General features: G+C 36.6%; 1 protein-coding gene and 1 pseudogene across 2 annotated transcripts; one reads left to right on the top strand and one right to left on the bottom strand.

The window, feature by feature from the left end:
- Positions 1-399: 399 nt before the first annotated feature.
- On the bottom strand, positions 400-5,683 carry LOC147496452 (glutathione S-transferase TCHQD pseudogene; annotated as a pseudogene). The gene is made up of 3 exons (XR_015196740.1): positions 5,676-5,683; positions 1,488-2,464; positions 400-793 (listed from the first exon to the last, which is right to left on the bottom strand). The product of XR_015196740.1 is annotated as a glutathione S-transferase TCHQD pseudogene (transcript).
- Positions 5,684-5,756: 73 nt separating this feature from the next.
- On the top strand, positions 5,757-8,370 carry LOC147496453 (uncharacterized). The gene is made up of 8 exons (XM_086562581.1): positions 5,757-5,852; positions 5,967-6,059; positions 6,189-6,425; positions 6,522-6,704; positions 6,761-7,108; positions 7,227-7,372; positions 7,463-7,596; positions 8,141-8,370. Exons 1-8 carry the CDS (start codon positions 5,757-5,759, stop codon positions 8,368-8,370), a joined length of 1,467 nt encoding a protein of 488 aa, XP_086418707.1.
- Positions 8,371-14,440: the final 6,070 nt, after the last annotated feature.

Below are 14,440 nucleotides of genomic sequence, written 5' to 3' on the forward strand. Positions count from 1 at the left end.
ACATTTTACTTCATCGCAGCTTACCAAACACACGCATGTTGAATTTATAGAGTAAAAATGAATACCCAGTGATATACTAATAATATCCCTATTTGTTTTTGCTCAAAACAACGCAGTAGGTGTCTCATTTTGCCTACACCAAAATAAATTACTAACAACAAAACAAACCCACATGTACTCAGATACACAAATGGAGAACCAAATTAAAGTAGAAAGAAAAAAAGGAATAAGAAATTCTCAAACTATAAAAGAAAACTCTGTATATATTTCAAAAGACAGAAATTTACTAACCTTATCGACTGCATGAATTTACATAACCCACGGCCATATTTTTCGGTATTACATATTCCCAAACAACAATTCAAAGCTTCAGCAGGCAGGGCAACAACTATCACCATACCCTGGCGAAGGAAGGCTGGTGAATAGTGCTCTGAGGAGATCTGATTTCGGACAACTCCGATTCGACTTCTTCATGAGCTAGCCCGGTGCCATAAGCCAGCTGTTGTCAAGATGGCCAGTGGGAGGAGAATATAGTAAATGAATGTTCCAAAGCCCAAAGAGGCTGAAAAGCAATAGCCAAATCAATCCACCGGGGAATGAATCTCTTTCATGGGCATCCGTAGTAGATCAAGCAGACGAAGAAAGCCTTTCTTCTCGGCTAGGGGATGTGAAGAAGTTCCACAAGGCTCTCAGTCCTTATATATAGGGGCAATTATACTCGGTTCCAATGGCTTTTCCTAAAGAGCATTTTCTAGAGCGAAACTTCAATCTTGGAGGAAGTGTAGTTTGACACCTGTTGCATAAAAGCGGATGGGGCAACCGTCAACATAAAGCTAGATAAGCAAAGGGAGAGGGAAGGGCACATTGCGACAACTTAAGCTAGTCACGCTAATCAAGCCATAAGGAAAGCATTTTGGGGTGTCCATATTTTCAGCATAAGCAGGTTTCCACTTTAGGGATAGCCGGCATGCATAATTTAACGCGAACAAATAATGCTATTATTATAGTATTATCACATTGGAAGATACTGGCTCCTGCTACATAGATTGGATAGTAGAATTGTTTTGTAACTTTCGAAAGTTATGTTTGAGGCAAAATAAAACATTAACTTATCCATACATGCTTCCAAATAAAACAATGTAGGCAAAATCCTGTTGATCCTGGCAAATCACAACCTTCCTCTATAGCCATAAACCATAACAGCACTTACGAAGTCGGCTTTTCATTTTTTGTAACATTTTTTTATTCTCACTTGCACCTGACATTGGAGCAATGTAGAAGATCTAGTAGAAAAAGTGTATAAATCCATGTAAACTACCTATATATAGTCATTTGCTTGCCAATACCTACAGCATCCGCATATTAAATAAATATAGGAAATATCACTATTTTACTTCTCAACCAATTAAACGATGGCCAAATCTTATAAATGATCAAACATTTCTGTTCACCACAAACTCAAATTTAACTTATGAAGTTGAACTCACCATTTTTTTCTGCTCTGAGAGCTCCGGGGGACGCTCTTGATCGAAGCATTCCGTTATAGAAGCTCCAAACAGATCAACTGAGAAATCTTCATATACAACTGAATATACTTAAAAGTTGCAGGCCATGATTATTGTCCCACATATCTAAAATAAAATGAATGAAACAGAATCATCAGAAACACAGATTCTGTTGCGAACAAACTATCGCTGTATTACTAACCTATCCACAGGTTTATACCCGGTTGACTTTTCTCAAATCAATCTTATGCTCCTCGGCATCAATATAACCACCTTCCATATACCTTCAAGTATACAACTACAGAAATACAATTTATTTTTCACTTTTTGCTCCCGTCCTCTTCTCTTCAATTTGTTATCCATGTCAATATTTCTTTAGCAGGCTTCTGATAGAGACAAACCACCAGGTCTTTAACAGTGTTTTATATTTTCTCCATCCTGAGAAATACTTCCCTATTAATGCTTTATAACTGGGCCTTTGCTTGACCAACAGCCAGTACTCATCAATTTTGGGTTTGCTTACAATGTAGTCAACTTCCAGACCCAAGAGTTCTATGAGTGCCAGCAGTGGAATTAACATGACATCTTCCATACTGAACTCGTCTCCTACCAGATAGTAAGTTTCATTTAGTTGCAGCTCCACTTCGCCAAGAAGTTGGACGAGCTGTTCCTCACTTTCCTTCAGAGCATCCGGGTCTTTCAACTTGTCTGCTATATCATATGCGTCTTTCAACTTTAAATGATAGACACTTGCTAAATCTGGTGACTCGGCCATCCGAGCAATCACCACCCGTCTTAGGAATTTAGAAAAAAATACACGGTACTTTTCGAGGATGAGGGAGAGAGTGAATATCTCGGAATTCCATCCCTATATCTTGTGCATCCATTTTTCTACTTCTCTGTTACTATCCATGTTACTTTCAAAACCTGAAGAGAGTATCCTAATTCTCTCTATGTACCTGTAAATATATGTCACTGTCAAAACTTATCCTCTTCCATTAGAAAAGAACAAAGCAGGGTAATTTTTATAAGTAACTGGATTATATCAATAGATTCAATGTTGACCCAACAAATTGATTGGAGCAGCCTCCCTATGCTAAAGGCATTCAAGTTGATTTTGTTTCTGGAACCGGCGAAAAAGAAAAGAAGACTTTTCCAGGTCTTCACAGAGGAATATATCAAATTGGGATGGAAGGCATGCGCAGGGAAGGATTAATCCATCAAGTTTGCAGGGCATGGAAAGAAGGATGGCTTGCTGGGATACTGGACCAAAGCAATTGATCCGAGGCTCGGTAGGAATAAGAAGAGAGATAAAACAGCAAGAAGAAAGTTGGGATAGATTGAAGCACCGATGGGATAAGAGTGATTCGATTCCAAAGGATGAAGCATGAGTAAATTCATTATGAAGGCCTCTTACAGGTTATTCATAGGCAATACCGATATTAGACACATAAAGTTAATTTATTTTAATGTATATCATACCTTCTTTGCTTGTTTCTTGGAGCTCCCCCAGCAAGAATGAACTTGTTCAAAATGAGATAAACCTTTATAGATTAAATAAAAATGGGGAGGAGTAAAGTGGAGAGTTGAGAGGGAGACGTAAGTTTGGGGAAAATAGAAACGAAGGGTTTTTTTTTGTTTAATGTGGCTGAATAATTAAGGCCGCTAATTAATTAAGTTTCTAACCTCTCTCATACTGTGGCGCATTGGGGACCCTCGATTTATACCCTCTTAAAACAAATCCCAGCCGTTGGTCATAAAACTTCCCTCCCTTGTTATATTAGATATAAAGATAAGTCATCACCTATACTCTTCCCTACTGAATCTTGAGGAGAGAAACTTTCGCCCATTTTAAACGAATTAACACTCTGACACAAAACAAAATCCCTCCACTTTCTCTTACACAATTATCCCAAACACTCTAACATAAGTAAATTCCCGCTCCCGCTCCCTCTCCCACTACTGTGTTAAACGAGAGCATGCGCAAAGATGCCCAATTCAACCCAATGCTTACAAATTTCCCACGCCACAAAACATTATATGATGTCCACGTACTCAAATAAACAATAAACTTAGAATTGACAAAAATAAACATAAAGAAAAAGAATTAGCATAAATAATGGAGGAAGAAGAAGCATTTCAATGGATATTCAACTGAAGAAGCAGAAGTGTATACCCAGATCGGTAATGTATGAAAATCAGTTGGGAATTATGATACCCAACTTTCGGGTAATGAAAGTTATTGCTAGATCTATTTTACTGGCATTGAAAATTGTCACATTTCCTTTGATTGAATATCTTATTCAAGATTCGGGTTGGTGATGGAGAATGGTTTATCATTTAATCCAATCGATTTGGTTTTATTGCCTTTGATCTTTCAAGATTTAATTCATGGAGGCTTGTTTAAATTGGGCGTTAGCAGTGGGTTTTATAGTAGGAACGAATATGAAAATCGAAATATTTTGATTGATAATGGGATTGATTTGGTTTCTCAAGTGTTTAAGTTCAATTCAATATTGGTGGCATTGCTACTAACCCTTCCAATGCTTTTGAGAAATTATAAAATTGTTTATGTTAGGAAATTCGACAGTAAAGATGATAGTTGTTGGAGGTGGTGGTGGCGGGTTGTGGGTGTTATGGTGGTTTAGGAAGATGATGCTAGTAGAACAATGGCCGTCAGATAGATGAGTATTTTTTAGATGGTTGTCATTTGACTGTCGAATCATTCTCTCATCTAAAAAAAATTACACATGAGAAGTATGTGGTTTAGCTAGTGATGACGTGGGTTAAAAGGACACCTCAGCGCTTACCCAATCACCTGGTTCAATTTGATTGGATTACACGTCATTAAAATTAAATTCCACACATGAAAATAAGTTGCCACATTTTCTTTCAGGTACAGGAATTTTGTGTCCCAAACGGACATGCTTGCGTTCTTCAAGTCCAGGGTTTAAATTACCTAAATAGAACTACAGGGTCTCCGCTAATAATCTTGTCCAAGTTGAAGGGTCAAACTACTTTTTTCCCTAAGTTAGCAGTATGCATAATGTCTCTACTTGCATAACAAGCACAACTTGCAATCATCACTAACAAAGATTGGCTAATCATTGATCAAGAAAAAAAACAGTGACAGTATATATCTATCACCTGCGATTCTTGTCGAAAAACTTATCGAGGGGAAACTAAGCATAATAATTTGATATAATAATTGCCATGCCTGTGTGTCATGTGTTTCGTATTTTTTTTCTTGCATATAGCGTGACATTCTTTTAATTTAATGGTTAACACCACCAAAAGTACTAATAATTACAAAAAACATTTTATAAAAAAGAGATTATAGAAATGAATACTGCATAATCATTTTATAAAAGGCCTAGGAGAACGGACAAGCTAGACAGGAAGTTTTCACCTACTTCAAGATTAATGAGAATCATCATAGCATATGATAATCAATTGGTGTTTTGTTATTTTCAATAAAACAAGTGGTAATGTTTGGAGTGATTTTGTGGTGATTTGATCCCTTGACCTCTTTGTGGGATAGTTGTTTAAGTAGAGAACTTTAGTCCCACATTAGAGAGGAAACACTACTGAGTAGTGTTTATAAGTGAAAGTGTTTATAAGTGAAAGTCTCATACTAAGGGTGTGCCTTTAGGGTACAAAGGCTTTTGGGTTAAGAGGGAGGACTCACACAAAGCCACACACGTGCGCGCATCGAACCGGCCTGGCCGGGCTTTAGGCTTGGGCTCAGGTTCTTTGATCCCTAGCTTATCTTCTTTTTGGTAAACCATTTTCCTTAAATTGTTTCCTAATAAGTTTGGAAACATAATTGGATATGGATTGGAAATAGAAACGTATTGGACTTGTGGACTCCAATCCTTATCGGGAAACTAAAGCAGTTCCCTACAATTTCGGATCTATTAAGTGCTCCACGTTTTTTCCTCTATAAATACTCATCTACCAGCAACATATACAATATCTACAAAACAATATTTTATATTCTAAACGTCTTTGGGCAATCATAAAATATCAGTCTCGTTGTTCTTCCTTTTCTTCTTTGGTTTGTGTGCAGCAAATAGAGAAGAATAATAATTGGCTGTTGTATCCTGGATGTTGACGTGGTATGTCTGCATAAAGAGGAATAGACACAAAACAACCTTAAAGAGTGCGTACCGATCCATGCCTTAGCCTTATTATATTCACTGTTTGTTCTTATTGTAGAAATTATTCCAATAATTTTAAGGTTGTTTGACAATGGAACATGAAGAAGGTAACCCGTCCAAGTCCCACAACGACAATAACCATAACCGACCGTTCAAGTTTGCTGGTGAGCACTTCAAGCGGTGGAAGGTGAAGATGGTGTTTTATCTGACCCTGGTGAAAGTGGAAACCATTCTAAGTGAACTGATTCCTAATGAAGATGTCCTGCTGGAACCTGCTCTATCTGTTGCTATTGATAAATAGATTGCTGCAAATTTCAAGTGTAAGAATTACATCCTGAACTCACTTGCTGATGATCTATACGACTTATACTTTGAACTTCCAACTGCTTATGATGTGTGGGAAGCCCTGTAAAAGAAGTATGATACAGAGGAAGCTACCTCCAAAAAATATGATGTAAGTCGTTATCTTAAGTTTCAGATGGTAGATGACAAATTTGTTGTGTCTCAATGCCATGACTTACAGATTATTGTTCATGAGATACTTTTAGAAGGGATGAAAATTGACGGGCAATTTCAGGTTGATGTCGTTATTGATAAGCTTCCTCCCTCTTTGAAGGATTTTAGGAACATAGTTAGGCATAAGTCTAAGGAGTTTTCGATGGAGAGTCTTATTATGAGACTCCGTATAGAAGAAGAATCACGTAAACAAAACCATAATGAGGAAGTAGTCATGTCATCTGATAAGGCTAAGGTTAATGTGGTAAACCAACAAACCAGTAAGACTAAATATAGTTTGAAACCTAATAAGAAAGCCATGAAAAACAAACCTTTTAACTAGAAAGCTTCACATAATCAGAACCAGAACCAGAATCAGGTGCATATGAATCAGAAACCACCCGCTGATATGTCAGAAGTTGTATGTTATACTTGCAAGAAGAAGAGACATTATGCTAGGAACTGTAAGTTTTGTAAAGTCAATGTGGCTAACATTACTGAGGAACCTTTTGTTATTATGATAACTGAGGTCAATTCTGTTAATGTATGTGAGGGGTGGTGGGCGGATACTGGTGCTTCTAGGCATGGTTGCTTTGATAGGAACTAGTTGAAGAGTTATGCCACAACTACGAATCAGGAGTTCTACTTGATGATAATCATACAACCAAGGTTCTGGGTACTAGTGATGTTGAGTTGCAGTTCACTTCTGGGAAGAAACTGCTAGTAAATGATGTGTTTCATACTCCTGAGATTAGGAAGAATTTGGTTTGTAGTTTTATTTTGAACAAGGATGGTTTTCAGCAAGTCATAGGTAGTGATCAGTATGTGATCACTAAGTTTGGGGTTTTTATTGGTAAGAGCTATGCATGTAATAGGATGTTTAAGTTGAATGTTGCCGATATGAATAAAACTTCTACTTCTGCTTACATGATCTCTTGTTCTGTTAATGTTTGACATGGTAGATTATGTCATATTAATAGGAAGTATGCTAAGATCATGAGCTTACTTGGTTTAATTAATTCCCAACTTGAATGATGATTTTGCACATTGTGAATCTTGCAATAAGGTGAAAATCACAAAGAAGCCTCACAAATCAGTTGAGAGAAGTACAAATCTGCTAGACTTGGTACATACTGATATCTGTGAGCTTGAAGGAGTTCTGACAAGAGGTGGTAAAAGATATTTTATTACTTTCATTGATGATTGCTCGAAGTTTGCATATGTTTATTTGCTGAATAACAAAAGTGATGTTTTTTATGCTTTTAAAGCTTATATACTTGAGGTTCAAAATTAGCATGATAGGAACATTAAAGTAATTCGAAGTGATAGAGGTACTGAATATGGTTCTGCTGATTTTAATCTTTTCTTACAATCACATGGTATAATTCATGAGATGACAACTCCTTATTCACCTGAAATGAATGGAGTAGTTGAACGTAAGAACAGAACTCTTAAGGAATTAACTGTTGCTATTTTACTTAGTTCTGGAGCACCCTCAAATTTATAGGGTGAAGTTGTTTTGACTATATGCTATGTGTTGAATAGAATTGCTAATTTTAAGACAAAGGTTACACCTTATGAGATATGGAAGAACAGGAAGCCTAATTTGAGTTACTTCAGAACATGGGGATGTCTGACTTTTGTAAGGAAGTATGATCCCAAAATTTCAAGGCTTGAGAGTAAAGCTTATGAGTGTGTCTTTCTAGGCTATGCTATGAACAGTAAGGCCTACAAGTTTCTAGATATGAAGACTAATGTCTTGTTTGAAGCATCTGATGATGAATATCTAGAATATAGATTTTCATATTTATCTTGAAATAGTGGGGGGTGTGTCTTCCTCCAAGGCTCCTACTGCTAATGTTTCTGACACGAATATACCTAGATTACATGACAGAGACACTGTTAAATAATCTTAACCTAGAAGAGGTAAGAGAGCAAGGGTTGCTATGGGACCCAAATTTTTCACTTTTTCTTTGGAAGGAGATCCCTCCTCCATTGAAGAAGCTCTTGCATCTTCTAACTCTGAGTTTTGGAGAGAAGCCATACAGAGTGAGCTTGACTCTCTCATGGATAACAAAACTTGGGAGCTTGTTGATTTGCCTCCTAGTTGCAAGACTATAGGAAACAAATGGGTTTTAAGAAGGAAGTTTAAAACCGATGGTTCAGTGGACAAGTTTAAAGCAAGACTTGTTATCAAGGGTTTTCGATAGAGAGACAACTTTGATTTCTTTAACACATATTCACCTGTTACGAAGATAACATCCATTAGAGTATTATTTTCTATTGTTGTTGTTCATAATCTTGTTAATCAGATGGATGTTAAGACAACCTTTCTAAATGGGGATTTAGAATAGGAGATTTACATGGATCAGCCAACAGGTTTCATGGAACCAGGTAATGGTAAAAAGGTATGCATATTACTTAAGTCACTTTATGGGTTGAGACAGGCACCTAATAGTGTCACGAGAAGTTTGATAACTTTATCATTACTAGTGGGTTCAAGATAAATGAAAGTGACAAGTGCATTTATTATAAGTATTCTGATGGGATATGTGTTATTATATGCTTATATGTTGATGATATACTTATCTTTGGTTCTAATTTACATGTTGTGAAAGAGACCAAGAATATGTTGTCTTCTAACTTTGATATGAAGAACTTAGGTGAGGCTGATGTAATGTTGGGAATCAAAATTACAAGATCATCTGATGGCATATGGTTGGATCAGTCAGACTACATTGAGAAAATGTTGAAAAAGTATAACTACTTCGATTGCGTGACTATTAGTACTCCTTTTGATTCCTGTGTTAAATTATTTGAGAATAATGGTAAACTTGTGAATCAGAAGAAATATGCAAGTATCATTGGTAGTTTGAGATATGCTATAGATTGTACTAGACCTGACATTGCCTATGCAGTTGGTGTTCTTTGCAGGTATACTAGTAATCCTGGTGCTGAGCATTGGTGAGCAATTGGCAGGTTAATGAGATACCTAAAGAGAACTATTGATATGGGTATTCATTATCAAAGATATCCTGCTGTTCTAGAGGGGTATACATATGCTGACTGGAACACTCTCTCAGAAGACTCTAAGACCACCAGTGGCTATGTATTTAGCATTGGTGGAGGTGTTATATCTTGGAAGTCCAAGAAGCAGACCATTATAGCATAGTCTACCATGGAGTCTAAATTGATTGCTTTGGCTAGTGCAAGTGAGGAAGCTGGTTGGTTACGAGATCTTCTCACTCATATTTCGTTTAGCATAAACCAGTACCAGCCACTTTGATACATTGTGATAGCACACTGCTACTATTGGGTGAGTCCACAGTAAGTTTTATAATGGTAAATCACGATAGATTTGTTATAAACATAGTACTGTTAGGGATTTTATATCTAAAGGTGCAGTGACTATTGATTTTATGAGATTTGATGATAATCTAGCAAATCCATTTACCAAAGCTTTGGCCAAAGAAAAACTATGGACTACTGCTAGAACCATGGGACTGAAGCCAATTGAAAGATGAACATCTATGATGGTAACCCAACCTAAGGACTGGAGATCCCAAGAACTAGGTTTAAAGGGAAGAACAAGTCATAGAATGTTGGTTGTGAGACATGCATTATTACTAATCTGTCCCGTAGTTGGATAGTAAAATGTATGAAATCTTGAAGCGATAAATAAAGGTTGATGTTTTCTGGGAAAAACTCATAATGAAGTTCTATGGTCCTTATGGGTAGAGTGCATAGCTACAAGAGCATTCTTGATAGACTCACCTAGTGAATGTGAAAGTATAAGCCACTTTCTATGAGAATGAGGGTTGATTCTCTATATCATTCATGAATCCAAGAAGAGAGCGCAGGGCCTTTAATGTGCAGGACAGGAAAGGAGAACACTAGATGTGTTATGTGTGATTCTAACTTATTGTATACTCAAGACCTAAGTTTAAGACTTAGTCACTTATGGCTCTTATACTTTGAGTAATTTTCACTATGTAAAGGTTTAAATCTTGGACACCTTTATCTATGCATAACATGTTGAAACTAATATTAATTGCCCTTAAGTATATTTTATATTTTGTTTTTATCAAAAATAAGTAGGGGATTGTTGTGTTATTTTCAATAAAACAAGTGGTAATGTTTAGAGTGACATTGTGGTGGTTTGATCCCTTGACCTCTTTGTGGGATAGTTGTTTAAGTAGAGAACTTTAGTCCCACATTGGAGAGGAAACACTAGTGAGTAGTGTTTATAAGTGAAAGTCTCATACTAAGGGTGTGCCATTAGGGTACAAAGGCTTTTGGGTTAAGAGGGAGGACTCACATAAAGCCACACACACGCCGCCGAACCGAACGGGGAGCTCGAGCTTGGGCTCTTTGATCCCTTATCTTCTTTTTGGTAAACCATTTTCCTTAAACTGTTTCTTGATAAGCTTGGAAACAGAATTGGATATGGATTGGGAAATAGAAACGTAGTGAACTTGTGGACTCCAATCCTTATTGGGAAACTGAAGCAGTTCCTTGCAATTTAGGACCTACTAAGTGCTCCACGTTTTTTCCTCTATAAAAACTCCTTTACCAGCAGCCTATACAATATCTGCAAAACAATATTTTATATTCTAAACGTCTTTGGGCAATCATAAAATATCAATCTCGTTGTTCTTCCTTTTCTTCTTTAGTTTGTGTGCAGTAAACAAAGAAGAGTAATAACTGGTTGTTGTATCCTGGAGGTTGACGTGAAACAACCTTAAAAAGAGTGTACCGATTTGTGCCTCAGCCTTTTTATATTCATTGTTTGTTCTTGTTGTAGAAATTATTCCAATAATTGACCTCATCGATCATCCAAATACAAAAGCATTAGGATCTTTTACATATATCATTCTTGCATGCAGTCTTCACACTAGTCAATAAAAAACCAATAAAGGAAGTTGTGTTTGTACTGTGGTCCTAAATTGTTTTAATACTATAGGTAGCTCAAGCAAATACCACTACTGTGATCGAGTTCCTTTCATCCGCAGCCCTAGTAGACCAATTAATCTGGACAAATATTTCTAAAAACTGAGAGCCTTCCTTTGGGGAAGTCTTGAGTGTTGGTGTTGACATCAAAAGAAGGACAGCCGTCATCTAGGGGTGAGCCATCTATAGAGCTGCTCTATTGGACCACCTTGTCAACTGATGCTGATTCATTATATGCATTTGAAGCATCCCCTGAAAGGGGGTTTTCGGCAGTAGAAGATGGAACTTGGGCCATAATATCGTCATTTAATTTGTGAGTTGATGCTAATTCACTTGTGCCCTGATTGTAGTGATCAAGAAAACTATCTAATTATCAATGCATTGATGAAGATTTAGAATTGAAATGATAAAGGAATAAACTTTGGTTATTAATCAACAATGGCGGTTACAATATTTTCTCTATCTCTCTCTATTTCACTCTGGGTTTATAGTTTTTTGAGAATGAATCCAATTGATCCTATCTTCTTCCATCTAGTCTTTATATAGTGTTTCAGCTGTAGTCTTGCCCAATCATTTCCTGCCACGTGTCCCTTCTCTTCTTCCTCCTTCTTTTCCTGCTTTCAACCTGCTACATATGAACTCAAGCGCGATATATCGACATTTATGAAATGTCGATATTTCGAGTTTAGTTATGATATATGGGTTGGAATATCAAGTTGACGATATTTTCCCACGACATCGCCCCATCTCGAAACTTTCAAATTTCAATATCGAAAATTTGAATGCTTCAAGAAACAACCGGGAAAAATCAAAAAATTTCAAACTGAAAATTCAAATTCAACTTTCAAATTTCAAATTATCAAGCGGTTACTATTAGAAGCGAAAAACCGTTTCGAAATACCGACTATAAAACTCGCTTTCACTTTCTCTCTCTTTAATTAAACGCATAAAAAGCTTGAAACACTCAAACCTCACCACCATTAACAACTTTTGAAAAGCTTCGTCTTGGACTTATTCGCTGTTTTCTTCACCAGATTTACCTACAATCTTGTCAAGTTAGTTAAAATAAATATCAATATACTTTTTGCTATCATAAACACTTCTCTTTTCATCTATCTACTTTTAAAAACGCATCTGTTCCCCTTCTTAAATTAAGATAGTTAAGGTTTGAACTTAAATATTTTGTCTGTACAATCACCTATACTAACTAGATTTTGAATTATAATTTTTGACAGTATGGCTAGGAGAAAAACTTGTGTTAAATTTAAAAGCACCCTCTCAAAACAATCTTGGCTTCAACGTCAAGAACGTATGCTTTTGAGACACACATCCTTACCTCGAAACCCGACATTGTCACCACAAAACCTCGATACGTGTATAACAAATAATATATTATACAATTATACATAATATATCGATAGTAGTACAGATGAGGGATATAATTCTAATAAAAAATTTATATGTTTCTAGTGATACCATCATGTTGATTGAAACTATCAAGTCTGCCACTCAAACTAGCTCTTCTTCCTCAGCCTCGACATCACAAAGAATTGTAACTGGTGAACCAGATTGGCACCCAACGTATTTGGTTGATGGCTTAGTGATAAACGTAAAATAAAACGTTTACCTAATCTTAACTAATTATGCTAGGAATAAGTAAATGCATGCTTTTCCACTAATTGTTATCAAAATTCCTACTCTCAATTATCATGCAATAACGGGAGTCAGAATTCGTTCCACTCCTAGTTGCTTAAACGTAACAATTTCTCTAAGATAAACAATATCAATGAGAGCAATGGTTTAAAAAACTAATATGTGGGAATAACTAATTAAGATGTTCTAGATTATACTATGACAATTTAATGAAAAGATGTGAATGAGAAAAAATAGATTGGGGGGATTTGATTTCACCTTGATTAATTCTTAATATGCTAGTATAGAGTTGTTGCAATCCTAATCTTTATGTTTTCACATAAAGGTTAGGTCTTTTTAATAGCTAATTATTCATGGCAATCTCTACCAACTAATAATTAGCATGTGAGGCAATTGACACCCATTATGGTGGGTGGGTGAAGAATAGGGGATTACCCCTTGGATTCAAGCAATTGAATTCTTGTCTTGAACGAGTTTAAAATGGCAGCGGCGCCACTTGATAACCCGTAAAAACTCTACTAGATTTCTCTAAGTTATTCTTACGTTATCAATTATTTTATATTCAGTGTTCCAAATTCTTCGATACACTGAGATTGCATATCAAAGACGATATTTATACGCGTAGCAAGGAGGCATTCAGGTACTCCTTCCACTCCTCACCTTTTCTGTCTGAGGAGTTTAATTCTAGTATAATCAGGCTTGTTTTTCGTAGATGCAATACCACACGCCTATCTAGAATTTCACACACTACACCTGCATCATTGGCTAAACTAGAGACTCCTCTATCTGATTTTTATAAAGCACTAAATGATGGCCCTAAGTCATGCATCGTTCTTGCAGACCTAGTAGGGATTTTTCGTATTCCCCCAAATATATTTAACTTGTTACCGGTTTTCTATGGTTTAGACCACGAGAAGCCTTCATAATATATGCGTAGGATAGAACAAGTTCTCACTACATTCCATCATCCTAGCATAAGTCCGGATCAAGTTAAACTTAGGGTGTTTCCATTCACCCTAGCCGACAAGGCGGCGTCTTGGTTAACTGCCCAAATGCCAAACTATGTGGACTCATGGGATAATCTTGTTCAATTGTTCATGGAACAGTTTTACCCACCACTGAAGATAGATGAAATGCTTCAAAAGATTCATTTCTTCCACCAGAATCCTCATGAATCCTTTTCAGAGGCCTGGAATCGTTTCACTGATCTTCTCATTGAATGCCCGCATCATAATCTTGCGTAAGACACGCTTGTTCGTGCATTCTTCAAGGGGCTTTTACATCATCATAAGGAGGTTCTAGATATCATGACTGGGGGTAGTTTTCTTAGTAAAGGAGCCTTAGAGGCTTATAAATTCTTAGAAGATCAATCTAAGAGGAACAATAATTAGGGAGGTAACGACTCTTCCCGCACCACACCTTCTTCTTTTGAGGTTAAACCTGATCCCGAGCTTAAAACTCTTATCGATGCCCTCACTAAAAAGTTAGATATCCTCTCTGTTCAACAACAGCCCACTCCAGTCATGAACATTAACTCTACTCATTGTAATGTCTATTTTAGTCTTAAGCATTCTGACTTCTATTGTCCTCTTGTCTATGCACAACCACTACCACAACCATCAAACTTCAACCAGTTAACTCAACCTCAAGGACAAAGAAACTTAGGTGACCAGAATA

Source organism: Coptis chinensis, chromosome 5, assembly GCF_015680905.1.
Source record: "Coptis chinensis isolate HL-2020 chromosome 5, ASM1568090v1, whole genome shotgun sequence".
Lineage (NCBI taxonomy): Eukaryota > Viridiplantae > Streptophyta > Magnoliopsida > Ranunculales > Ranunculaceae > Coptis > Coptis chinensis.

Bases quoted from the DNA above. Each gene is read 5' to 3' on its own strand.
- LOC147496453 (XM_086562581.1), top strand. From the start codon at position 5,757: ATGGAACATGAAGAAGGTAACCCGTCCAAGTCCCACAACGACAATAAC. The intron at 5,853-5,966 runs GTGAAGATGGTG...ATTGATAAATAG, and splicing joins AGCACTTCAAGCGGTGGAAG to ATTGCTGCAAATTTCAAGTG. The intron at 6,426-6,521 runs GTAAACCAACAA...TCACATAATCAG, and splicing joins ATAAGGCTAAGGTTAATGTG to AACCAGAACCAGAATCAGGT.